Here is a 27,999-nt window from a genome sequence, read left to right as displayed (position 1 = left end):
TCTTTACAGCTCACAGGCCCTGAGATTTCTGCCTGTCTAGGCAATGAAATGCCTCCTTCACAGAAATAGTGAGAATTTAACAAGCACAGAAAATATCTTCCCTTCTCCTGTCAGGGACTTCTAGCAGATGAATACTTTCTCAGGCTGGTTACATTTCGACTATTACAAGCATGATGCCTCAGAAATGACAATTCCTACTCACCCTTTCAGCATGGGGAGAACCATGAATAATTTTTTTTTTAAAATAAATACTTAGCACTGTCTTTGCTGATAGTCTATTTAGCTGCAACCTCTGAGCATGTTATGTATAGTTGTGAAGTAAAAATACACTGTTCTGCCAGAAGTTGATGAATGTATTGGCTTGTGTCATGTCACAGTACTGAATTTGCCCTTTTGCCTTTTTGCAAAAAACCTTTATTTTCCTGGACAAGGCAGTTCCCTAAAGCCTTTTGAGAGTGACCCTGAACTCAGCTGGAAAAGGGAAAAGCCTCACGTCTGACTGAAAGACGTAGATTTTGAGCACGTCTAATCAGCACTGGGATTATGGAAGAGGTGGGGAGGAACAGAAGACAGAAATGGAGAGGGGGAGTGCAGGCTGGACAGACAGCACGGATCACCTGCAGCAGAAAGGGCTTTTGGCAGGTATTAACAGACTCCTGCCCACAGATCTGGGGTCAGCTACAGATCCACCACTATACATTAGATCCTTCTCCATGTGTCATGGTCTTACACAGGTTCAGCATGGGTGTAAACCACTCCGGAAAGAAAAGCAGCCAGGCCTGGTGCAATTTGGTCAAACCCCATACAGAGAATCAAGGTACCTAAACACCCACTTCCACAACCAAACAGACTATACCTATTTCTTGGTCCTTTACTTTTGTATTCGTTTGCTTTGTTTTACATTGCTTTGGTTTGTTATTAAACATATTTATTTCCAGGCATCTGAGATACCTACAACAACATTTACACAACAGAGTACTGGGTTTTTGGGGTGATTTATTCCTAAAGTAAGCTTCTGTGTGATATTTTGGGAAAGAAGGAAGAAGAAATTGTACCCACAGCCTCTCTAAGTATCGAACTCACTTAAAATCACATAAAAATATTCACAAAAGCACTCTGTATGAAGCATCATGCTCCCATCGCTGCATCCTATTCTTCTTGCAAGCCACGGTGTGTGGTGGCGGGGTGTAGATGTCCAAGGCATCTCCGATTTACCTGGCTTGCCTGTGCCCTGCCACAGTGGCAGCAGGTGTACCTTCTTCTATTATGTGAATAAGTTTAAGCTTCATCTTATACAGTGTAATAATTTTTTGCAGTTTACTTTCACAGTGTCACCTCATAATTGATAAATTAATACTGAATCTGGTTTCTGTTAAGATTAGGAGTAGTTATGATATTCCTTCATCTGCATTTGTGTGACATCCAGTGGCTGGATGGGTCAATCACAGGCTCCCATTTCTTGTGAAAGGTGTATAAATGGCTCACAACTCCGTTTAGAACATGAAAGCAGGAAATACATTGGGTATTAATGCCAACAGAGCAATTGCTTAGTTTTGGTTTAAAAATAAACAGGTGATTAAAGCAGCTTGTTCAAGGGAACCTGTTACAGATTTGTACCTGTATAACTCACTGTAGCCTTTAGAACTCTTTCCCACTGCTACTGATGTGAACTTACCTCCTCAGTGCTCCCGCTGGGCATGGAGAAGTGAATAAACAATACATCACCCTGGTCAGAAATGAGTAATTTCTGTTTTCCTGCATTTAACTGTTGACTGCACCATGAGTGTTAGGAGTCATCAATGTTGTCAGAAGCAGTACTGAGATAGGAGCCAAATTTTGATTAAAACCTTTGAAATATCCAAAATATCCAAACATAGTAAGATTGACTATGCCACATAATTGAATTAGGCTTCTAAAAAGTTGTTCAAATTGGAAGATCTAGAACTCCAGTCTCGTGTTTGAGATACTTTAATTTCAGGCAGTTAATTGGTGGTAATTGTGCAAAGTATTTTGTTTTCCACCATCATAATGAGAATGACTTGACAGCACCACCACTCTAAACATTTGTATGAGTTTATCCATTTTCTTCTTCTTCCACACAGGTAATGAATTAGTAACAATTTTGTTTATCACACACTCATACAAAAACCATGGTTATCCCAGAGCATTTTTTGCACTCTGTTACTATACGTAGCATCTACTAATGTAGGAAAAAGACAAGAATGTAAGTTTCTCTGCTTTTCCAGTCTGCTTTACACGGTCCACAAACCTGCTTCATAAAAAATCCAGCTAATTTTTTGTGTGTGAAAGCTTTTTATATAGCAAAAGGAAAAATACAGTATTTTTTAAAAAATATTTTTTAATCTCATAAAACTTAACAGAGAAATTGAGCACTGACGTCTAGAGTCTGAAATGACTTTGAAATTGTGTTTTCAAACTGACTAAATTTCAGGCTTCATATTTATTACTGGTAAACTATTATAAGGATGTAAAAATATAATTTTTGCCAGTAAATTTCCTGTTAAGACAAATAAATTTGACACACATACAAAAAAGACTGTGCAGGCCTGGGTACTGCATACAAGACAAATGTTACCAGCAGAGACAGGAAAACAGCAGCTGTGCACCATTCTTGGACACAAAGTCCTCAGCAGTCACGAGGTTAGCGCGGGATCTGTTTTTTCATGCCTGGTTTTGCTGACTACAGAGTCACTTAGTCAACGATAATAATCAGAATAAAAGTCCTCTCCTAAAGTTAGACTAGTTTTATGCTAATCTATGGCAAGGAAAAGCAAGTCAAATCTGTCAGAATTCTATCTAGAAGAAAACAAAGATCAGATATATGAAAATGCCCTTGCTGAGATCCAGTCCTTTGAGCTGCCTCTTGGAACCACCCTAAGGTATGTATATTTTAGATAATAATATATTGTTCATGATGGATTTGCTCCATTCTATAGCTGTTCTTGCAGCCAGTCCAATATATTAGCAACTTTGTTTTCCTGACCCTGAAATCTGCAGGAAAGTTGAATTTAATTTCAATGTGCTTGGCCTTAAATGAAAAAATACAAATCAAGGTCACCTACTCAGCTCTTTCTTTTCACTGGGACAAAGCTATCTGTTACTGAAGGTTGGCTGCTGATTCTCTGTCAAGAAATAAATTACTCTTAAGCATGAAAACAAGGGGAAATTTGCTCTTTTGTATAACTGTTTTTAGCTTGATGTTAACAGCTACATGTTTAAAGAATTGCTTCTTATTCTTAAATTTTTAATAAATGCAACTTCTTTTTAATCACTAAAGACTCAACTACTTAAGGTTTTACTGTTGATATTCCTAAATATCTGAAGATTTTAATATTTTTTCCATTTGCAGCTTATGGAAACTGTTTAATGGTAGAAGCGCAACTGAAAAAAGTTTCCTCCGCATATTCATCCCTACAAAAAAGTAATACATAAAAGATTATGATGTTATGTGTCTAAGTATATTGTCAGTATCTGTAGAAGAGTTTTAAAAATAGCCTGCCTGGCACTGTAGGTGTCAGGTTGCAGTGACTATCAGGCTAAAGAAAGAAAATTTAATTTACCCCGAAAAATGTGTCAACCTATTACTTCAGTAATTTGGCGATGGAAAAAAAAAAAATGTGGGAAGATTGTTACTACATTTGAATGATTTCTTGAAGGAAATACTACTGCAGTGGTAGCCTGTAGGATTTTTCCTATTTTCTTTCTGCAGCGTGCACCTTGTAGGAACTTGTCTACATTTGGAATAGTCCTTGTTGATTTAGTAGGTGTCATCAACAAATTCATCTGAATCACACTGAATATGATAAAACCACAAGCTTAGACAAGCTGTGCAGAGTCCTTGGTGCCATTTATTAACTAGCATCCAGGTGTAGTTGCACTAGGGCAGGAGAGATGATGAGTTTGATTACAGTAACTGGAATGGTACCAAACACAATTGTAGCTGGCTGTTGTCTAGACTTTGATGCATTCACAGTTGTAAACTGCTGTCAGTTCCTCACTGGAAAAGTAGCCAAACATCACCCTGAATTTTACACTTTGGGCCTATTTCTTTATGGTTGGCTTCTCACTTGTGTGCAGGTAACTTTGCCCAGAAAGCAGGTGTATCCTGTCTCCTGAGCATGCAAAACCCAAGGACTAGCTCATCTTTGGCCACAAACCACAAAATGTATAATTTAAATAGAAAATGGGCTATTCCTCCTTCATTGAAAAATGAAGCTTTGCTGTACACATGCTCCAGGGCACTAGGAAACAATATGCCAGTTTCTAGTGAAACACAGCAAGCCAATGCATAGAAAAGTGCGCTTTTTCGCTGTTCTATTTTTACACCGACCCCCCAGATTTCTGTCACCTGAAGAAAGGAAGGAAACAAGTCTGTGACCGAACTTAAATGCAGAAACCCCTGCAGAGCTTCCGTGTTAGGGGTCGGTACTTCGCGCCCGCCCCGCCGCCTCCCTGCTGGGACTAGCCGCGTGTACATGAGCGGGGGCAGTTAAAAGTTAAACAAAACAAAAGAACCCTAAAACACCCCAAGAATCAAACCAGAACTAGCCCAGAGAAAAAGGCCGGTTTTGACCCTGTAAGCCTCCAAGGCGTCTCTGCAGCGCGGTGCAAAGGGGCGCAGGAAGGGCAGCGGGTCCGTCCCTAGCGCAGCCGGGACAGGGGTCGGATTTCGGGTGTCCCTCTTCTGTCACAGGGCGCTGAGCGGGGCAGAGCCGGTGGCGCCTGGCAGGGGCAGCTGCCCGCAGTCTCTACCGGACACTACCGCCCCGAGATGCCCAGGGGACGGAAGGGCTTCACCGGGCTTCCAGCGCGCCCCCGGCGCAGCCCGTCCCCTGACAAGGGCTACGGGGCACCGGCGAGCTGGGGCGAACCGGGCGGGCGCGGCCCGGTGCGACCTGCTCCTCCTTGCCCGTCCCTCCCCCTACCGCCTCACCCCCGACCGGGCCGGCTGTGCCCCTCCACGGCGGGAAGCCCTCCCCGGCGGCTCCCGCGGCCGCCTCCGCCCTCGGTCCCTCCCCGGCACCTCCCGCAGCGGCGCGGCCGCCGGGTCCCTCCCATCCAAGATGGCGGAGAGTCTCCCCGAGCATGACCGGATCCTGCAGGAGATCGAGAGCACCGACACGGCCTGCGTGGGACCCACCCTGAGGTGAGGGGCGGCGGGGGCTGCGGCGCCGACGGCGGGCGAGGGTCCCCCGCCCCGCCCTGCCTGCCCGCCCGCCTGGGGAGCCGCGGCTGGGCCGGGCCGGGCCGGGCCTGGCCGCGCTTTCTGACAGCTCCTCCCCAGAGACATCGCGGGGCCGCTCGTCCGGCGGGAGCGGCCGCTCCGGGTGCGGAGGGGACGCGGAGCCCCCGGGGGTGGCCTGCGGGGGCCCGACGGCCGCCTCCCGCCGCGGGCCCTGCCCCCGCTGGGCGGCAGAGGCAGAAGGGGCCGGTGCGGCCGCGGGCGGCTGTCACCCCCGGGCCGGCGGCGCTGACAGGGAAGGGGGCGCCGAGCGGAGGCTGCGGCCGTGCCCCAGCCCCGGGCCGGCCTCCCCCTGTCATTGTCTGCCGGGGACGGGGGGCGCTGCCCGGCTTCCGGCGGGGGTGGGCGCGGCGGGGCCGGAGCGGGGCCTCGGGACGGTGCGCCGGGCTGGGCCCGCCGGGGGCGGCTGGTTTGGGTGTGGGCGCCGTAGCCCGTTACCGGCCTCTCCATCGCCCGGGCAGGGAGGGCTCTTGCCCCGCTCTTGGACATGGGGCATCTCCCTGGGTTGTGTCGGTACCCCCGAGTCTGTGCTGAGAACGGGACCGAAATCGTATTGTGGTGGGTGTTGGCATCAGTAACTGCAGGGCTCGTCTATACGCAACATTTCCTCATGCAGTCTGAAATCTACTGCCCTGGTCAGGTTCCTTCTGGAAATGTGACGGTGTTCAGAGCATTTCTGAAATGCCATGACTTCAGTGGATTGGGTTTTTTTCTTTTCCTTCCAGTTCCACATACTGCTAAATGGTGTAGCCTGTATGTTGAAGAAGAGGTTTTGCTTAATCTTTCCTGTTAGAGAAGAACGTGTCGGTGCCCTTCAGTTCGAGCTGGGGAGAGAAAGGCAGGGCCTGGAGGGAGTGAATTGGGGTATGGAGGAGGCGCAGGGGGAAAGGGGGTCTTCACCCTGGAGCTGTGCTGATGCTTCCCTGGTTAGAGACGCCTGAAAGAAGTGAAAAAGCACAGACACGAGCCAAACTGGGGAGAGGGAACTGTGAATTTGCACATTATCTCTTTGGGAAGATATGGCGAGCCTGTGTTCAGGGAACTGGAAAAGGTGGTTTGTGTGGCAGCATGCCGCAGGGCGGTGAGCAGGGTGCTGCTGGCGTTCCCTGGGGAGGGGATGGTGTCTGCTGGAGACCGTGGGCAGGGCTGGGAAAGGGCGAACGCAGGCAGGGTACCTGGGTGGGGAACCTGGTGCCGAGAACTGACAGCAGGAATGTACGTTGGACATGAAATGGGTCATTTTGCACCTCGCAGTGAATGATATTTGGTTGTCTGTGTATGTCTGCAGTGGGCCCTCCAGCGCTGAGGGCTGTGTGGCAGATGGCAGTCAGGGCGTTTGTGTGAGGCTGGGGCTAATCGGTCCTTAAAGACCCCAAATGGGGAATGTGGTGGGGTGGCCCAGACATCACCCAGGGGCTGCTTGTGGTGTCAGCCTGGTCTTGGAGGCTAGGTTGGAGCAAACTGCGCTCTGATTTCCCCTTACTGATCCTTAAACACAGAAATACTGGGAATACAGTGTGGAGGTGTTGAAGCTGAGCATTACAAGGAGCTTCACCTGTGGGAGTTTTTGAGCTCAGGATGAGAGAAAGTAGCTGAGATGCTTTCAGACTTGAGTTGTCCCTGGAGGCAGTTTAGCCATGTTTCAGCTAACAAGCCTAGGCAGGTTGGAGTTGTTGTCTGCAAAAAACACACTAAACCAAAAAACATAGCAACAAAATATTAAATATAATTGCAGTTTTGCTACCATCTCCAGTGTAGAGCTTATATCAGAGCAACCTCATAAAGGACATACAGAAAATCCGGCTGCACTGTGGAAGAAGGCATGTTTGGGAACCACAAGTGTGAATCACAGAGGGATGTAAAAGGGGGAAGGGACAATATGAATCTCTTATCCATATGAAACATTTAAAATGTGTCAAAGTTTTTATAAATAATAACATTTAATCTCTTAATTTGTTTGCATGTTCCTGTCCTTTCTTTTTCTATTTTTATCTCGTCTGTCTTATCTATCCTGTTATCTTACTGACTTTTCAGAAGGGGAGTTTTGCACTGCTTTCAGAATTTTTAGAAAACAAGTGCAATTGGTCTGATTTAACCTCTAGTGTTCATTTACAAATCAAAAAAATGAGGCTAAAGAATGGTTACCCCTGGCTGAGTGTTTTGGAAGTAGTCCAGCCAACATCACAGAAATATGCTGCTACTTTATAAGAACAGCAGTGTTTAAAATCAGAACTGTAGCTATCTGTTCAGCTATGCCTGTTAAAATTTGTGAATTGCTGTGTGAAACTGAAAAGTCTAAAATCCCACATCTAATTTCAAGATCTATTTCAATGAACAGAGGTGTGAACATAAAATGGAGCATTATTTTCTGCACAAGATCTAGCTTTTACTCGCTAAACAATATAAATCAAAGAAATTAGTTGAATAATTCTATGTGCAGTTGCGTAAGGCTACAACATGAAGTGATCCATCGATTTCCAGTTGTGGAAGCTATTGATGCCAGTTGTCTCATGTCATGACTGAAATTACATTCATTTCATTATGTGAAATGGAATATTTTTGTAATCTATGGTCTGTAATGCTGGGATAATATTTATAGCATCATGACATGAAATAAAGTACCAACATACCTACTTAAATAGCAGAACAAAAGAAGGGGCTTGAGGTGAGCGGTTCGGATAAGTAGTATGAGGTAATACCAAGTGCTGAAGATCATAGGATATGCAAGATCTGACTTATCCTGAATTGTTCATATCAAGGTCTTAATATCTTCCTAATACATCCATGCTTCACAAAAGGAAGCGTAATTTTTTTGTGGGCTGAATGTAGATTCCATGGAAACATGTTTCTGCTCTTGTTTTTCTTCGGTGTTTTGTTTGCTAGTTTGGTGTATCTGTCTCTGCCAGGGTGATGTTTCCTACCCTGCTAGATGAATGGCAGCACTTGTGCTTATGATACAAAAAAAAATTGCATATATTGATATATAATGGTTTTGTGTGGAATTTAGAGATAAGGAACAACACACAGACTGATCCTGCAGGTGGTTTTCTAGTGCTGAGATTCACCCATGCATAGGAATGTGAAATGCAGGTCCTCTATAGGAGGAATCAAGCTACAGCTAGTACAATCGGGATTATTTACTGTTTAAGAGAGGGTAAATTAGCTCCTAAAGATTGCTCTGCATCTCAAGAAATATAAAATGAAGAGATCGTGTTTGATTAATTGTATTGTATTTGATTAAATTAATTTTCTTTTTAATTTTTACATGGATTAATTTATTAAGTTAAAATTGCTGGTGTTTAACTTGCATCTCTAAATTTAGTGACACACACTGAATCTTTATAAATGAGACTTAAATCAATTGTATAACATGTCTTTCATTAAGTAGGCAGACTGTGTATATAGTAGGCCAGGATTAATTTTTTTTTCAGCAGACTCTGAAATTTACCAACATCTTTCTAGCTTTAATGACTGACTAAATGAGATTAATGACAACACCTGTTAAAGGGTCGTCACTCTCACCTTTTTATATAACGTGTTAATATCTTACAATTCATGTCATATACATACTGTTGGGCTTCACAAAACCAGGGAGAGTTGTCAGAGCATTTCTAATCTTTATAAGGAAAAATGAAAAAGACAAAAAGAGAGGCAGGCAATTTCCATATCCCTCTCAAAAAAAAAAAAAAGATATTAAAAAGTTAATAACAAAAAACTTTCAGGCCCTCACTGAACTCCATATAAATACATATTAACAAAATTTCAAGAGTCAGTTTTTAAGAGTGTCTTCACACTTCTTGAATACTCTGCTGGACATGCCAGGGTAATTAATAAGATAAGTTCTATGCAGAAGAAAATAATCGACCTCATCTGCTGGTTGGTTTGCTTTATATTGGTCGAAGTAGGTCAAAGTGGAGCTCAATAAAGTAAAAGATTTTGTTCTGCCAGTGTCCTGATATACTATACTTATGAGTCTCTTTGAGCTTGTTGTAATGTGTAATATTTCAAAGCCCTTTTTAAAAAATAAATTAACTCTTAATATCTAGCTTGGCAATGTATTGTGTAAGCATATGGTAGACTTTTTCTGAACATTTCCTCTCATGAGCTTCGCATCACTGAGTCTGCAGTGTTCTGTGATCCCCATGTGCAGCCGGTCAGAGGAGTACTTCCATGCCCGCAATCAGTTGACTAAACAACTAATACAAAAATAAAATAAAATTTTTAAATTATGGGGAAATTGATGATGACAATTTTTGTAGCTAAGGTGAAGTTGATAAGGAGGTGTTGCTACATCTATTGATGTATCTGTAAGTAGGATGTACACTGTGGCTCACAGCTCAGAAAGTGCTCCTCGAAACTCTGTGTACAAATGCTTTTAAACTGCTCTGTTCCTCTTCTCCTGAAACGTGTCATCACGAAGCTGTTGCCTGGTAGATGTTAGAGCATCTTCTAGGTTGCTGTAAGTTGTACTGGCCATGAAACTTCTTTGCAGAGTTATTATAGGGCCTCCTGTGCAGACATCTGAGTGGCATGTTGTCTCTGGCTACAGGAATCATACCGGCAGGAGCTGTTAGGTTGATGCGTTTCTGTCTGATGCTGCAATATGCTGTGGTGACCTTCCACTGACCGAGGACTGCACTGGTAAAAGCAGCACTGAGCCACCCAGCTGCAAGGCAAAATCACTTCTGCATGGTGCTACTTTTTTCTCATTTAGGTTGAATAGAGTTTGGAGGTAGGATGTAGGTTTGTTGTGAGTCTCATAAATTAGTATGGGTGAAGTGTTAGAAGCGATTGATAACTTCATCCTGAACTTCTGTCCTTGTGTTGCATAAAAGATGAAGTTAAAAGGCACACTTCAGTAAGGCATCATTAGAGGAATAAATTGAGGAAGCAAAGGTAGCAATAGTGGTCCAAGAAAGACTGTTTTGTCCTTTCCTGATCAATGTTTCTAAGAAAATGCAGAGGTAGAAACATGGAATTAGAGTCTAATTCCGCTGTTTTTACCGAATTGTGGTACACTTTGCAACAACAGGTGCTTTGCCCAGACTGGGGGCTGTAATTTGTGTTTTGAAGATATTCCTGTATCCATTGAGGGGGCCTGTCCAAAGCAAAGTGTACAAAGTACCTAAAATACCCTTTGGAGTATGACAGGATGCTCTGAAACCCCAATGTATCTTGTTTCACTGGAAGTATACACTATTATTACTAGCAGGCATGATTTAGTTATATGATTCTATATCTTTAGCAGAATAGTTAGTAAGCAGTAGCATAGGCAGTGTGAATGTCTTCTCTAGATGTGGGAAGATAGTACAACATTAACACAGTCACAGGGTGGGAAATACTTTTTCTGAGCGCTTGCCTATGGGCTGTTGGGATTTGTGATGTGGTTATCCAGTGACAAAATGTGGTTGCCCTCATTTTTGCCCTGTGGTCTTACTTGTCAGGTATGATTATCTAAAGGCATTTTTCTGTGTTTTCATTATTTTGGTTTTGGTTTATGAGACAGCAATTCGCATTTTTGTTTATAGCTTAGTCTTGTTTTAAATATAGAGCAAATGTAAGAGGACTCTGAGATCATCAACCAATGCTTTGAATCAGAATTGAAATGCTTTGGTCATGTATTTCAATTTCAAATAATATGATAATGTTTTACAATATTGTAAGCTATTTTTATGATTTGAAAATCAGTAGTCTGTGTCTTCAGTAATGGTCTATCTTCAAGCCTTGCTCAGTTTTCAGGTTAATATTTTCATTCCTGGTTCCCTTTCAATCTGAAGTTACAAAGTAGCCCAAAGAAACTAGAAGTTCCTTGCGTTTTAGCTGTGGTCTTTTTTGGATCAGGTCAGAGTGTACTTTGATGTATATTTATATATCAGTTTATCTTTATTATAATAGCTAGCTCCTATTTTGCAACTGGGTTGCTGTAGAGTAAGGAGAACGGCATGCTCGCTGAGAACAGCATATCCTGAAAAACCAGTGGCTGACTTGTAATGTCAGTTGCAGATTTTGTTACTTGGTGCACGATTTGGGTGATTTTCCAAGTGTTTAAGATGAAAGGCAGCAGTCATATAAAGCAACTGTCTATGTGAGCAGGTCTATCACCAAGTATATTTCTATGAAGGAGCAATATTTTTTTTTTTCACTAGTCCATTGCATAGAGTCAAAACAGCATAAGAAGAATGCGTGCTGTAAACTGATTAATCTGGCATTTATATATTCAGCAGCAGAACTGCAGTTCTGATTTTTCTGTAGGCTAGCCTGATGTTTCAGGCAGATTTGCCATTGGTGGCAAAAAATGTTTTAGAAGGTGATGAGGATTCACTTCCATTGCTGCAAGTTTCAACATAGTACTTCTCTACCTTTTATAAAGTCTGAAACTGTTTGTGGGTAATCATATCTGCCCTGCATTTTTCTGTTGTGCAAAAAATCTTTAGGTTCAATGCTGATTAAGTTTGTCATGAAATGTGTGTCTGCAAATCAGGTTATCTTGATCTTTTCAAGTCAGCTTCTGACTCAGTTCTTGCAGTGTTTTCCAAATGGGCAACTGCCAAGTGAAGCTTTAACCTAACTAGTAACCTATGTGAATAATGCTTATGAAATAGCTCTCTCCAATTTCACAAGCATTACCAAAGAGCTTGAAATTGTTCCTATGTTTAGGAAACATGTTTCAAAATACATTAAAGCTCTTAAAATAGAGGGATCATCTGCCAAGAGATTCAGAATAGTGTACTTGATAGGTGGTTCATGCAGTTTATATCATTGTGTCTCACCTAAATTTAGCCTTCTCATCATATGAACGGCTTATCCACTGTTACATCAGTTAAATTCAGGAAAGCCAACTGTTATTCATGTCATTTCTTCATCGACTTATTCCTCAAGCTGATTTTATTTAGTGTCTGTTGACCCAGATTTTGGACCTGCCATATGCATAGGAAATGCATAATTTTACATCCTTCACAAATGCCAGTCACATGGGTACTTTCTTGCAGATTTTTTTGGGAAGCCAACAGCGTACACCGTAGTCTAGCTTTCTGTGTGCGTTACTGAACTATTGCTCTGAGACTGCAATTTCCTCAGTACACATGTATACCTGAGGAACCTTCGAATAATTGAATTAAATATAAGCCTGTTTTTGACCTGTAAGTGCTAGAGCGTTTGCACATACAAGGTGGAAATCACAGTGACTGCAGTTAAGCAAGTTTTGTCATGTCGTATTTTATGGTTTATACTACTAAAATGAGATCATAAAAATCTATGAGGATTGATATTTCTTAAATAATGCTTCTAAGATAATGCCAGGAGTGGGTTCGCAAATAGGAAACTATTTCTATGAGTTGTAGTAAACTATTAAGTACTAACTTGTTCAAAAAGATCAACCTAGCTTTGCATCAGCATCAAGTAATCACATTAGATTTTATCTTACTGAAGGGCTTGCTATGGCTAGTTATAAAATCTAGCTGTTGCCAGTCTTTCTGGCTATTATGTGGTGGTGGTTGAAATGTCCGAGTAATCCCTGTTGCTACAGACCTTGGTGTAACAATAACATCATGTTCAATTTGATGTTCAGCTTAAAATAGGCTCAACAACACATCTCTTTCTCATCTTGTCCATGTCTGCTAAGAACTTATTTGTATACCTGTGTCCTGTGCAGGAAAGGGTTAATGATCTCTCCTGGAGCCTGACTGAAGCCCTTTCTGTACCTCAACCTTTGCCAGTAATACCAAACTAGTAGGGAGCTTAATCACTGATGGAGGCATTAAGAAGGAAAGAAGTAGGTTTTAGAGTGCATCAGCCTAGATGGAAAGACCTGGGGTTTGACAGAGAGGACCTAAGAGAGGGCTGGGACTTTTTTTTTTTTTTTTTTTTTTTTGATATAGCGTGAGAAAGGTGTTCAGCTCTGATACTGTGAGTGGGATTTTCACTATGTCTCAGAGAAAGTAATTTGCTTGCAAAACTGCAGTGAGTGTAACTTGCAATTCTCCCATGAATCAGAGTAATACAAAATTAATAATGCATATACTGTAGTATGTGTACCTAGGGGGATACTTTTGAGACATTTCAACTTCAAAAGGAAGTGTTCAAACTTTCAAGTATTGCATACTTAGATTTTAATACACTCAGATTTTAATACACTCTACTCTCCTTTCTATTAGACATATTTAGATGTTTCCATTGGTAGCAGCTCTGGGAATTCTACTGGGAATTTTACAGTTTGTACGCTTCCTTATCCGTGGAGTGACTGAAGGATCTCTACCCCATTGATTTCAGCGAGGCAACGTTTTCTTCCGAGTTTTGTTTTTAGTTGATTTCAACATAAAAGTAACATAGTTGATACTGGTTTATACTGCCTGGTTGTTTTGTTTTGTTTCATAAATTTAGGAAACTGTAATCAGGTAGCCAATGCGTCCTCTCTCCTCTTGAAATGCAGAGTTTCTGTTGTGTGCTGGAGTGCCGCCTTTCCCTAAAGCATGAACAGATCTTCTGCAGCTTAGTCTGTTTATCGAGCAGGTAGAGGACTGCAGTAAGGTAATGAAGAGTAGTAGAAATCAGTTGCTTCAATGTTGTTAGTTGCTTCCCAACAAAGAGAAACACTGTGAGTTGGTTTTTGTTGGACTTTTGAATTAAAACCAGACTTTTTTTAAGTCATCTTCCATTTTCTTCAGTGATCCTGGGAGATGTGCATGTGCAAAGGATATATAGTACAGTAAATTAAGAATATAAAATTACTGGAAAATACACACTTTGGTTATATGTTTGCAGAGGAATGTGACACATCAAAGAATTATCTGGTTTGATTTGTATTGAATAGAATACATTCTTAATCTGTTCGGGTTTGAAACTTTTTAATTATGGGTATTTTATTTAATCTGGAATTTATTGATTTCTAAAATAATATATTTACATCTATGTAGTGTTGGTATTTGAAGCCTATTGAAATAAGTACCCTAGTCATTTGTGACATTAAATGTTCTGTTCTATTTCGTATGTCTCACGAAGGCTCTACCAAAACAATTGGTACATATTTATCTTGAAGATTATCTCTAAATTTGCTATAGGTTGTAATAGATGGGTAATTATTTCTGGGATATGTGTAATAGAAATCTAATCAAATCTTTAAAAAGAACTTAGAAGCTCACAATTTCATTTATGGATGAATCCATTGCTCCTAAAATGGAACAATTTATGTTACAGTCTGTGGAAATATTAAGAGAGGATTGCTATATGAACTTCAGTTTCTTACTTTAATTTCTGTGAAATAACAAAGGTTGCAACTATTTCCAGTGTATTCAATTAGGTATATGAAACAGATGGCCAAACTTGTAATTTTGTTACATGGTGATAGGTAGTACCAAAGTGAGTGAAGCTGGCATTTTCTTTGCTGTCTGTTTTATCTACTATTACAACACAGAATTAGGAAAAAAAAAATAGCACAGCACTTGTTTTTCAGTTTCTTGCTTCATACCTCAGTAAGTCACACAAAGGCTTAGCAGGAAGAGGCATCTCCTTGGTCAGCAGTGTAAAAACAGGAAGGAGGAAGTCTATTGCAAATCTGGGTTTACTGATTATCAGTTCATGTTTCGCTGCAGAGGATGTCCATTAACAGCCATCAGCGTGATCCATTGCTTATCCAGCATGACAATGACTGCTGTAGTGCTGCTACTACAGAATATGGACCCTGCTTATAGGAAGTAATGTTAACTAACAAACTGTACTCAGCCCTTTCCTGCTCATAGAAACAGGATACTATTAGTGAGAACAATTCACAGAAATTGCACATCCAGGAAAACCAGGCAAGCAAAGCATAACAGCTAAACTAAGATTAATAAAATCTTTTCTCTGATTAGACCATAGCTTGAGTTCTACGTTGTTCTGGCATGTAATGCAATCTTTTAAATAGAGCAGTGAGATGTAATTATGAATAAGGATGGCAGAAATGGCCCCTTGGTAGTGCCTGGCATAGAAGGGCTGCTTAGGTTTTAAGAAATGTGCTTATTACCATAACTCCAGTTGAATTACAGGAAACACCTGGACATTATTTTATAAAGTTTTTTAGGGTGTATGCAGCAACCTATATGAAATTACTCCATGGAAAAATCCCTACAAAGTTTGCAGTTTGTGTAAACAGAAAATATCTTTGTATATTGTAGGACAAAGGAAGTTTCTGCAGTGTTTCCTGTGAAATTGCAGCTTAAATGGAGTGTGTGATACAGTATCGTGGTTAGGGATGCCATGGTTATAGTCACAATGACAGGTCTGTTTTAAGGGCAGAATCTTAATTTGCATGGTCAGTGTTTTGTGCTTGCATCAATCCCACTGAACTCATAATGCAAATTTGAATTGTAAATATTTTATTTTATAACTTAATTTAATTTTTTAAAAAATCAAATAAGAAATGGAGGGAGAAGACAAACATCTACTGGGCCACTTCTTACAATGTATGTATGGGAGCTAGTTGAGAGCATCTCTAGCCTCAGTACAAAATTGGCTTTGGTAGCAAAATAGATATTCTAAAAAACATGATCTTCCACAAGCACAGTTTCTTATTTTGAAAGTTGGTTTGTGTGTGTATTTTAAGTATTACTTTGAAAAAATGGAAAAACTGTATGTCTGAGTTTCTTTTCTTTGTAACTTGGTTTAACTGATCAAAAGTGATCAGTTAAAAATTTATTTTTTCCCACAATGCTAAATCTGAAGCTCTACAAATGAATATTTTTCCCTTGCATCCCTTGCTGTTCAGAAGTGACATGAAACATAAGCTGGACCATGCAAAACTTGTACAACTATTGTGCAGATACATGTAATTCCCATCATTGTCACAGCATTCATGGAGATGTAATTGATTGGCACTTACTAAGCGGTTATCAGTACCCTGAAAAGAATGTGTGTATACAGTTTTTAATTGCTTCATGTGTCTTGTGTAATCAGGAAATGAAAGACTTTGTGGCAATGTAGGCAGGGGTGGGGAACCTGCAATTCGTCCTAGAAATGGGACAGAACAAGATGGGTTGGGGGTGCATGAAAATGGTGGAAGGGGGCAAGTCATTAGTGAGGAGCTACTTTGTCCTCTAAAAAGACTGGTATTTTCTTCTCTATTTTCTGACTTTTTTTTTTTCTATTTTTTAAATAGATGATCTGTTTTAAGAGTATTTGCTGCTGTTAGAACCTATTATTATAAATGATTACTAGGAAGAGAATTATTCACTCTAAAAATTTACAGTAATGCTTCATAACCTCAAAGATGTTTATCCTGAATATGGGTTGCAATTAAAAATAGAATAATTACCCATTTAAAAAAACACACACACGAAAAAACCCCACCCCAAAACCTTCAAGGAATAATAGATTTTTTTAAAACCCAGAAGGGATTTGTTAAATATTGTTTTTTTTCTTTATCTAATAAACTGTTTTAGTAATGTTTTTTAATTGACAGAGTTATTTATCACCAACGGGAAATTCATATTCTGAATCATTATTTTCTTATGAAAGTATGGAGCTTTTATTTTTAATAAAATAAATTCTTCAAGTTAATTTTTGCTTGGAGCCTGAGTACCTGAGCAGTTGTGCTTACCATTGAAAAGTTACAGCTATTGCCACAGATATAAGGGAAAAATGACTTTATTTCTCATTCTGATTACTCTTGCAATTCACTTTTCCATACTAAACTCCCACCAAGGAGATTACAGTGGAAGTTGTGTTCGGTTTTATGATTCTTCTCATTTTCTAGTGGGAAGATGACATAGGTGTGAAGACTGGGCATGAGGAGGGGAAAAAGCAAATTTGGGGTATTTGCTGAACTCTCAAAAAATATTTTTAAGGTTCTCTCCTTTTACTAGTCTATATACACTTCCTTTGCCTACCTTTCCAGTAGTCCGGTCAATGTATTAAATGAATTTCTGGGTTTAGGATCCTTTTTTGGCCTGTAACTTTTTATTTCCCTCCTCCTTAGTGAAATGCTGATGATCTTTTAATCCCATTTCCACTCAGGCATTTAATGGCATGTATCCTGCTTGCATGCACAGAAAATATTTCTGTGAAATGACAGCAGAAATATATTTTTGAAGCTGTGCTGTAACCATTTGTGAAGAGATCTATGGCTTGGAGTGATAATGCATATTTATGGAGTTGTCGTTATAGAATGGATCAGATTATTTGAGGATAATTGATTTTAAAAAATTGTTATTTTGTGAAGAGTCAGGTGGAATTCATGGCAGGTTAGGTTTTACTATTCTTGGCTGAATTTAACTCTCTGGAGATTAGCCTTTTTGCTTACTCAGTGGCTGGTATCTTTGTGCGTAGAATGGTGCCCTCTGCTGCTTCAATAGATTTTTGCATGTAAACACAAAAAATTGCCAATAAGACCTACTAAATACATACTTTTTCATATAGTGTTTCAGTTTTGAAAACAAAAATTTTAGGAAGATTTTTTATGGTATAAAGTAACCTTGTTTGATTTTCTTCAATTGGAAAATGGTTACATATCTGAAAATTCTCTACATTTTTTATTGAGAGCTGAATTCAAATCTGTTTATGCTTGTCTTTCTCCCTTCAGCCCAGCTGGTAAGAAAAGTTCAAGGTAAAAATATCCCTATTGCAATAAAATTGAGCCAGTGACTGAGACATCTTTCTCCTTTAGGTGAAGCTGTCTCTAACTATTCCTAGTTATGTTTTTTTCCTTTTTCAAGTACTTTCTGCACTATATTCTTTTTACTTAGACGGCATTAATATGACTCATATTGTCCAGTTGTTGGGATGAGTCAGAAAAAAAAAGTCTGTCTGTCTATATACAGAGTTCTGGGAAATACAGACAAATAACCTGCTACACATTACCAGAAAAATCCTTCAGCTTTGCTTGTGCTCTTCATGGGTGCTGTGCTTGCCCTATCAGTTAGGAATGAAAATAGTACCTCCTCTGTCACTGATTCGCAGTACTGACGTCTAACTAGTCACTCAAGTTAATGTTCTCTCATTCCAGATTGAAAATTAAGATGGTATGTTGTGGGGTTGGGGTTTTTTTTTGGTGCCAAAAACAAGTACAAACTTCTGTCTCCAGCATCAGTGATTTTTCTCCCTTTTTTTTTTTTTTCCAGTTTGAAGACTCATACTGAGAAATAGCTTGCTCTTCAGAGTTTCATGGTGTGAATCAACCACTAGTAGTCTATAGGTTCCTACAGCTGTACAGATCACAGGTTGAAAGCAATTGTAATACAAACTGATCATGTCTTTTAGTTTGGTTCAGTTCAGGTTTGTGCTATATTTCAGACCACCAGCATCCACTTCAGGGGCCCCATAAAGCTGAAGAGGGTCCTTGGGCTTCTTCATTCAGAGGTGTATAAATGTTTAAAAAAAAAAAAAAAAAAAAAAAAAAAATTGAAAGAACTATATGTTACAGATGTAAAATTTCTCTTGATAGCCTAGACATGTTTGCCCCTTTTTATAACACTTCCTACTGACATATGTGAAGCAACTTAAAGTGAGAGAGATTTTTAGGGTAGACATAATTGCATGCAATAGTCATCTCCTGAAGAAATGCATCTGGAAGGGTTACCACTTCCTCACTCTGTTCCCAACAGAACTGTGTGTGTGCGTGTGTGTGTGTGTGTGTTGCAAATTCTGTTAATTTTGTCTTGTAATTTAAAAGAATTAGCTATAGGATGCTTTCAGGATTTCGTGTCTCTCTCCAAGATACTGCAATATGGTGATTTGTCTGCCTGATAGTTTAAGTCTGAAAATGAAGAATTGCTGTCCTCAGGATTGCTTGCAGTGCCATAATCTGTTGAAATGTACACCTTCAGATAATTATTCAAAGGTGGCAATTACTTTATTTAGATAAGTGTAGGTAATTTGTGAAATGTATATATGGAAAATAAGCTTCAGTATCAGAAATAAACCATACTGTACTATGTGTGATGTTCCATAATGGGTAAATCAGGCGTACATCACCTCAGTTGTGTTTGCAGTTTTGAGAAAAAGCCTGATTTCTGTCCATGGCCAGAGATGACATGGCTCTCTCGAGTAACACACTTTCAAAAAGGCCAGTGCTTTAGGTCAGACTTCCTTCTGAAGCCTCTGAAATAGTGTGTGTGTAGTGTCCTAAGAGTACAGCATCTTAAGTTAGTTAGTAAACTTGTTTAATTTGTCTTCTCACCTAGATCAGAGAGGTGTGATAGAAAGTGTGAATTTCTTTTAAATACTTGATGACTTATTTCTTTAAAGGTAAGCAGTTCTGTCTCAGGAGTTTTTTCACTAATGTGCTGAAGAGGGTTGAATTGTTATTGTTCCCACAAGATGGAGCTGTCTACATATGTAATTAATGTGGAATTTGTACTACTAGCAAATCTTAAGGACCTACGTCAAAATACTGTTTTAGATCACAGATCGCCATTTTATTAGTATCCCTGCAGAAAGCGGTACAATGTAGAACATAGTAACTATTATTTTAATAAGGTAGGGTAATCTTGTGGTTAAGGCAGTGCATTGGGACATACACAGTATTTATTTCTCCCCCCCCCCCCCCCCCCCAGTTTTAAACATTTATTTCCTGTATGATTTTGAATTATTGTGATAATACCCCTGAGAATTATCAATCAGTACTTTATTATAATGAAACTGAAATATAAGTAGCTTTAATATTGAGAAAAAATAATAAATACTGATTTTTATAACAGTGAATACTGTATTGCCTATGCTACATCCTATGTGCTTTCAGAATTTCTGGCTATGTTGCCTGGAGTTGTTTGACCACATTTTAAAGAGAAATCTCCTGATGGCAAATTATTTCACTCTCTCAGTATTATAACAACATCTCTGCCAGTGTTGGCAGATCTGAAATTGATAAAAAGATATCAAGACAGCAGTGCTGAACTGCAGCTACTGGATACCCCAAAATCATCAGGCAATAACTAAGTCCAAAAAGACAGTCCATTGCTACCACCAAAGAAAGTTTGGTGGTACAAACTCCAGTTCCTCTTGCACCATCTTTTTATAATCTTGTTCTCATTTTAGGTATATTTGGTCTAATGTGTTTTATTACTGTTTCCACTTACAGTTATGTTATACAACTTACAGTTATGAGTACACAGCGATAGATGGAGTCTCCTGTCTTTGTGATAGTGATACTCCTTTCTCACTTCCCTTTGAGAACACTGGAAGGAGACCTAAACTTGGAGACTCTTTCCACCCTTAAATAAAAGGCTCAAGGAAGCAGTAATAAATGGAATTTTTTTTTCTGGTTTTTGCTTTATCATCCAGTGCAATATACATGGTGAGTCCAGCCCATTCAGTGGAAGCTCATGCATGGCTGATATCTGTGAAGGCAGTATCTGATGCCTCTGGTCCTCCTGATCTTTTTATTTCTTCTCCAGGAATGGTACTCTGGAGACAGGTGGATGTCTCTCTGTGTCCACCCTGCAGGTTCCAATATCTCTGACCATTTTCTTACAGGGACAGAGCAGCACTCATGTAACCAGCTTGTACTGTGTATTTTTGAGCACTACAACATCAGTTGTTGAACCTTTTTCTCATCTTTTCCCATTTCTTTACAGGTAACTGCGATATGGTCTACATGGTTTCCCCTGTGTCTTTGGATGCAGAACATTAGGTTGCCTAATGAGAGCTCACTCAATGTGTCTTGCACCTTTCTTTCCTCCCAGGCCAGGTTGCTGCTTCTCCCTTCCATCAGCACCAGGTTCTGGGTGCAGGTGTTTCCCACTGACAGGTGTGGGTCAGTCAACATCTTCCACCACAACCCTTTAAACCTCAGTTGTCCTGGGCAGCCTTCAGGGGTCCCTTTCAGGCAGTCTGACAGGAACCTCAGGAAGAGAGACTGACGGTCACACACCTGCTCCTTCCAGCTGTCATTTCAAACTGCACTGGTGGAAAGGGCGAGGGGTATTTTTACCTTTGTGAACCACTTCATGGGTCAACAATCTTATATTATTTAGTGCGCTGGTGCACTTTGGGGGGAAGAGCCTGCCTTTCAGTACCATAGCCTTATTTTCCTGTCATAATCAAAGGGTAGATATTCTAGGAATATTTTATTGAATAGATTTTTCCCTGAGAAACTATCTATAGCAAAAAGGCTATTAGAAATTGGCTTGCTTTCTTTGGCATGTGGGACAGCTTATTACCTTTCTCGTTTCTCTGACTTCAGTTGCTTCTCTGAGTATATTGTCCAAGGTTAAAGGGAACTCAAAAAGAATGAAGAATCTAGTTAACAAGAGTATTTTCAATCTCTTCCTTGAAAAGTCAAGTTCTTGTCAAACACTCAGCTATAGGTTTGTTGAATGGGTGATGATGACCCCAGATCTTGGCAGAGCCCCACTGCCTGGTTAGAAAAGAGGATCTTGAAGAGTACGAAAAGTCATACTACTCCGAGAAGACTGGGAAGGAAGTACTTTCTCTCTACTCAAGAGTTTTAGAGGCTTTGACTCACTGTTGCCTGGCTCTTGAACTTAAGACTGTGCTTCTACAAGCAGCATTGAGACCATTGGAGCTTCAGCTTTTTTTTCTCACGTTAAGATTTTTTTAATTTTTTTTTTTAATTTTTTAAAGCACCTTTTCCTTATGGATTTCTAGAGAAAACTTTGTAATTATGAAAGGAAATTAGAGGCCAAAAAAAGCAATTTAAAGATTTTTTTGATCTCCAGATTTTTTTGAACACTTGTAGGTTGCAGTACAAACGTGTTTGTGTATGTATGACTGTATCATCCTCGTATTGCTGCTCTTATTCTATCTGAAAAACTGCTTCAAAAATTACCTGTCTTTGCTGTTGCTGCTATATCAAGCTATTAATCAAATTTTGGAATTGCCTGTGCCTTCTGTTTCTTGGAAGACTTCATACCTTTGATTTCCAGTACAGTTCTCTGTAGCTTCTTTTCTTCCTTCCTCTTCTAAAGTCTAAATCTTTAAATTGCGCCCTGTCTCCTTTGCTCACTCTTATGCTTGGGTGTTTTTCCACTCAGCTTTCTATTTCCGATGCAGCTCAACAAACTTCACTGGTAATTTATCCAGGAGTTTCATTTCCTGCTTCAGATTTATAAGTGTACTATTCAAACAATTAGTAAAATAAACCAGAAGACTTGATTTTAGCCATTCCTGAAAGTTAGATCCCACTGAGGTAGCAGCCTTAGGCATGTGCGTGTCATGGTTTTGCTTCGGGAGATGTTGAGCATGGGCAGGAGGAGGCAGGGAGCAGTGGGGATTGCCATCTGCCGGGGGTCTGGCTGCTGCTGCATAGTGCTCTGGGCATTCTGGCTGGGAGCATCCAACCCTGATTTAGTTGGGTAACTATGTGTTAGGAATACCAGAAAAGCAAATTTGTATGTTTGCACTTCTTTATATTTAGCAAAGAGTGGAATTTGATGGAAAAGCGATCCGTGCTATTTGAGGTGGTCGGAGAAACTGATTCTTTTGTACGCGTATTTGAGCAGTAGGGCATAAATAACAGACCAGTGAGGCTCAGGTCAACCATGATGTAACTGGTTAAGCACCTGGATTAATGCCATAAGGGCTGGGTTCAGTTCTCAGTTTTGCACCATCTCTTTCTTTTAACGCTGATTTTGGTGGAGTGGATCACAAATGATGCCACCGTAACATCGAGTTTGCATGCTTTTATTTTCTTTTTAAGAGAGATTTCAATAAAGATCCTTGCATAATATTTTTACTGGGGAAAAAAAAAAAATTGATTTTCTTATTTGTATTTAACAGGTCTGTATATGATGACCAACCAAATGCACATCAGAGGTTTATGGAAAAACTAGATGCCTGCATACGTAACCATGACAGGGAGATAGAAAAGATGTGCAATTTTCACCATCAGGGCTTTGTGGATGCTATTACAGAACTTCTTAAAGTTAGGGCTGATGCAGAAAAATTAAAGGTAAGGAACTAGTTTTTCAGAGTTTTATATATAATTGAATTTAAAAGAATTAAATTGACTCTTCTACTGAAAAATTTAGTGATTATCACATACATTTTGATGTTTGCAACAATTTTTTAAAAGTTGATTATTTAGGATTTGTGATCAGCCTGTGTTGCCTGGTCCAATAATTTACATTTACAAGGCTGAATATTTTATTAGGTCTAATTCTTTTTTTTTTTTTTAATGTATGTTTTCAGAAAATGTTGCCAAAATTATTTTACCCTTTTTAAAGGCTTTCTCAGAAGGTAAAGAGCAACAAATGGTAAAACCAATCTTTCTTACGTAGATCTTTTTCTAATAATGTGTTTATATGTCAGACCCTAGAAAAATTTAAAATCTTGATTCGAAAAATAAAAATAATGCAACTATACAGGAAAAATAAATTTTCTTTACTTTGTAATGAGTAGGAGAGTAGGTGGAGTTGGTAGTTTTCATTAGAAATGAGAGCTAAGATTTACTACCAAATCAGAAAGCAGAATAGTGAATTATGAGATCTGTCCCTTTTAGCTCTCTTTACACTTTTGAGAGCAAAATATGCACACCAGACAGAATGAGCATAGTTCATCAGAGGTTATGATTAGAAGAGCATTATATAAAGGATATTCAGATAACAAGAGACCAAATACAGCGTCAATGAGGTCATTGAGCATCTTTGTTCAGAAATTAATGAGATTTTTAATAAACTAGAATGTGCTTCCTTATTATGATGACCTAATGAGTCACTTACTATGTGGGAAAATCTGAGGTCGAGCTTTGCCTGCACCTGCAGCATTAAAATGTTGCTGTGGTTTGGAGATTTCCACGTTTGATGTTAATCAACCACCCAGTGTTTGCATTCAGCAAAGTATGAATGTTTAATTACCATAAAATGCAATCACCATTTCTTACAGACAATGAATGGCCCATAGAGCTCATTGAGGTTATCAAAAAGGGACCAGTGGTCAATTGGGTCAATGATTTGAATTGTTTGACAGACCTACAGAAACAAGGAAAGTTCAAAAATCCCAAGTAAATTTGAGAAGTTTGCCACAGAATCTGTTAGAAAGAACTGTCATAAGTAATTGAAGTTAACAAAAGCCCTTTGCGATCAAAAGTTCAAGTTCAAGCTGTAGAGTTAATTTGAATTTGCATTTCTTTGTTCTAAGTTTCTCATGAAGCATGATCTGATTACAAGGGTGAGCAGTCACATCAGGGCAATATATGCATATTTGTCTAACAAAGGTGAAATTATTTTTAAGGTCCAAGTTACTGATACCAACCGAAGGCTTCAGGATGCTGGGAAAGAGGTGAGAAAATAGTGCTTCCTATATGGGCATTATGAATATTTGTAGCAAATTAAATTTATTTGCATAATTTAATTGTGATTTTCTTCTTTTTTTTTTTTTTTTTAATGTCTAAGGTGATAGCCCAAACAGAGGAAATCATCAGATGTAGAGTTCAGCAACGGAATATTACAACAGTTGTGGAAAAATTACAGTTGTGTCTTCCAGGTGAGTGACCTGTAGTTAAATATGATGGCAAATTAAATAAAGTAAGTCACAATAGCCAAAATGGAAAAGAATTTTATTTTTTAAGTTGTGGTTCTGTAACATACATTTCAACAAAAAAATTAATGGGTTTTAAAAAGATGTCAAGATGTAGGTTCCATGTCTTTTACAATATTTGATGTAGAGCCATTAGGATGTAAATGATGCAAACAATGTAGCCACATACAGCTTTAAATGAAATAATATTTTTAATGTGATAAACAATGAATTTTAGGGTGGTTTTTACTGTTTGAATTCTAGGGAAGATACTAATGATTCAACATTGTACTTTTTTAGCTCTGTGTCATTACAGTTTGTTTTTTTTTTTTCTCTAAAACATAAGGGTTCTAAATGGTGTTTCAGAAAGGCAATATTGTAGGATTGCACACAGCTCTATAAGGGTTTTACCCTGTTTGTGGTATTGGTGTAAGACAGATTTGAGAATTTTTCTTTGTAAGGTCTTGCTGTTCACTTGTTATGAGTACAGTAGGTGGTACTGTTGCCATTTAATGGAGACAGGTCATAGACTGGTGATGCAGATAAAGTTATGGTATGCAGTAAGTGAATGAATATACTTGATACATATAGTGTCTACTGTTTTGTTTTATCTTAATTCTTTTTCATTTAAAAGCTGTTAAGAATTCAGTTCTTTTTAGCTGCATTCTGGATTTTTTTTTTTTGCTAGTTTTATCACATTTATGTTATGGTAGGTATTAAATAAGGTAAATTTAGTGTATCCTTTTCTATGATTTATTTTGTCCTTTACAGTATATATTTTCCTCTTTTATTAACTAAAGCCACAATAAGATCCATGGGCTAATCTGCTTGTTTTTATGCAGTGCTGGAAATGTACAGCAAACTAAAAGAACAGATGAATGTAAAAAGGTGAGTGAACTTATTTCTATGAGTAAAATATAACATATGTAAGTAAACTGATAGAATAGCAAACACTACTGTAGACAAGTAAGTATTTTAAGTCCTATAGCTTGGTACATGTAGTCTTCTTTTCATAATACCTTGTCTGTGTTTCAATAATGTCGCTGCAAGTGGACAAATGTTATATTAAGTACAAAGACTTCTAGGAGCTTAGTGATTGCCATGAAAAATAATGTTTACTTAAATAAGCATGACATGCAGTTAAATTATGATTATAAAATGTGAAGTGTATTTTTTTTTAATATTTAAAACAGTTTAAGAAGCAAGAATAAGATGATCCTTAGGGAGTAAAGGTCTTTCAGAGTACATTAATACCTGATTATTCTATCATGATGTGTTTAAATCAAATTCATAATCCAAGGAAAAAAGGACATTTCACTTCCTATACTTTTCTTTAGACCTGTCTGGTATCTCTATGCTAAACTTTTGTGTACACAGGACTGTGAGGTTGAAGTGCGAAAAATGTGTTGTGGTTTGGGTTTTTTTCTCCTCTGTGACATATTGACTTGTAAAAAAACCACATTAAAACCATAATTAAAAATACATTTCTAGAATAATGGTTTCTAACTGGTACATGACCAGTTGCTCCTTCCGCAGTTGTGTCCTCACTTTCCATCTTCTCAGAGAGCCACTCACTGCTGCTGTAACCCCAGTATCGCCAGTTCTCTCTCTGTGGCAGCTTGACCGCCTCTGCCCCCCCATAGCTGTCATCCTATCCACGGGGTCTGCCTTGCACCTCATGCACACCCACTCCAGGAATACTTCTGCTGTTTTCTTCTTCCTGATTTCCACAACATTATTGCCATCTTCATCCCTACCTGCTTTTCATACAGCCTCAGTCACGCCAATTGCTCTGTGTCTTCCCTTGCTGGATTCATGATTGATTTGTCACTGGCCCTTCATGCACTTGACAACACTGCAGCGAGCTCCTGCTATCAAGTCTGGACCTGAGTGTTTCCATTTGGAACTAGCTATGCATAGTCAAGTGTCTACAGGGCTACTGTGTAATCTAGATTTACTTTTGGACTGTTTGTCTGGATTTCTCTTGTCTGGGTAGCCAACACCACCTGCCATACCCTGGACATCTGAAAATCCTCAGCAATGGCCACTGTATGAGTAAATCGGCTCTAAAGCCTGTTTTCAGACATGTGCAAAGTGCATCAGATCTACTGTACACGTCAGATCAATCAGCATTGCAGCAAATCTGATGCATCTTTGACAGTGGTATATGTGCTACATGATACCTGTGCACACATGCTTTAAAATAACCTAATAGCTATGGCACTATGCTGCCTCTTATTACAGTCAAAACTTGCTAGATGTGAACTAGTGTGGTAGATCTTATCAGGTTGACTACTATACTCTATTTCCTCTGAACAGGACACTGGTTTGACATCTGCTTAGAGTAGCTGACAGCATGTTGCAGTGCTCTTGGAGCAGCTCAGCAGAAAGATGTAAACAGACCAGTGGCCTTACTGCTGTGGTCAGAGAACAGACTACAGGGTGTGCTGTCTGAATTGCACCACCTCCTTCTGCAAGGTAGTCTGTAGAGTGTGCTACATTTAGCACGTTGAAAATACAGAAACACTGGGATCAAGGCCTGCATTCTGCCATTCCCTTGCTCTGTCAGGCAAGCAGCATCCTGGTTTTAGAATTGCAAGGGAAGTTATAGTTCCTAATGTCATCATGGAGAGATCGCTTAGGTGAGATAACGTTGCAGATGGTTTTTAGCATTTTGACTCCTTGTTCACTAGTACTTTTGTAGGGTCCACTTGATGGTTGATGTGATTTCTGAGGAATCATCAGTACTCTTCACATTTAAAACTAAATTTCTGTTATTTAAGAGATTCAGATCTGATAATTTTCCTGTGGAAGGAGTTCCCAGACAGGATGTCTTAAAAGTCAAAGGGCAATATACTGAATTGAGGGGTTTGGACATGTCATTGTCATACCATAAAAAGATCTGAGGGGAGATGTCATAGCTTTGATGTACCATACCTTGAAATGACATGGAGTGCAGAAGGTTTAGACTCTGCTGCAGGCTACTGTTTCAGCTCACATATCTCTTTCATTAGCTATGCTACAGTTACTACTTTGCCTGTAACTTACAATTCCCTATAACACAGCCTAGAGGTGGCTATCCAGTGGAACGTGCAGGTAATTCAAATGGTACTTTCCTTGTGACTTAGCAGGCCACAAATCCAAAGAGTGAGTGTATCCTGGCCTTTATCACTAAGTGATTGAGCAATAGCAAGGACATCTATAGCATCAGTGCACAGACCTGATAATAGCTGATGTATGCAGATAGAAGGAATTTCAAAATTAACCTTCTGAAGTTTTGCTGTGAAGGTTTC

At 39.4% G+C, this 27,999-nt stretch overlaps 1 protein-coding gene across 9 annotated transcripts in view; it reads left to right on the top strand.

Moving 5' to 3' along the window:
* Positions 1-2,708: 2,708 nt before the first annotated feature.
* The window catches only part of EXOC6 (exocyst complex component 6), a 96,513-nt gene continuing 71,222 nt past the window's right edge, over positions 2,709-27,999 (top strand). For 4 of the 9 annotated variants that reach the window (XM_074830942.1, XM_074830946.1, XM_074830941.1 and 1 more), the window contains exons 1-5: positions 2,709-2,900; positions 22,970-23,141; positions 24,422-24,469; positions 24,583-24,673; positions 25,549-25,594. In XM_074830942.1, coding sequence (XP_074687043.1) covers positions 2,779-2,900; positions 22,970-23,141; positions 24,422-24,469; positions 24,583-24,673; positions 25,549-25,594 — 479 coding nt within the window. In that variant the 5' untranslated portion in view covers positions 2,709-2,778. Of the gene's footprint in view, positions 2,901-5,059; positions 5,168-22,969; positions 23,142-24,421; positions 24,470-24,582; positions 24,674-25,548; positions 25,595-27,999 lie in introns of those variants that run through there. The other 5 variants (XM_074830945.1, XM_074830943.1, XM_074830949.1 and 2 more) reach the window with 2 other exon arrangements.

This window comes from Strix aluco, chromosome 7, assembly GCF_031877795.1.
Source record: "Strix aluco isolate bStrAlu1 chromosome 7, bStrAlu1.hap1, whole genome shotgun sequence".
Lineage (NCBI taxonomy): Eukaryota > Metazoa > Chordata > Aves > Strigiformes > Strigidae > Strix > Strix aluco.
Note: the sequence above shows the minus strand (reverse complement) of the source record. Positions and strands in the feature narration are given on the sequence as shown.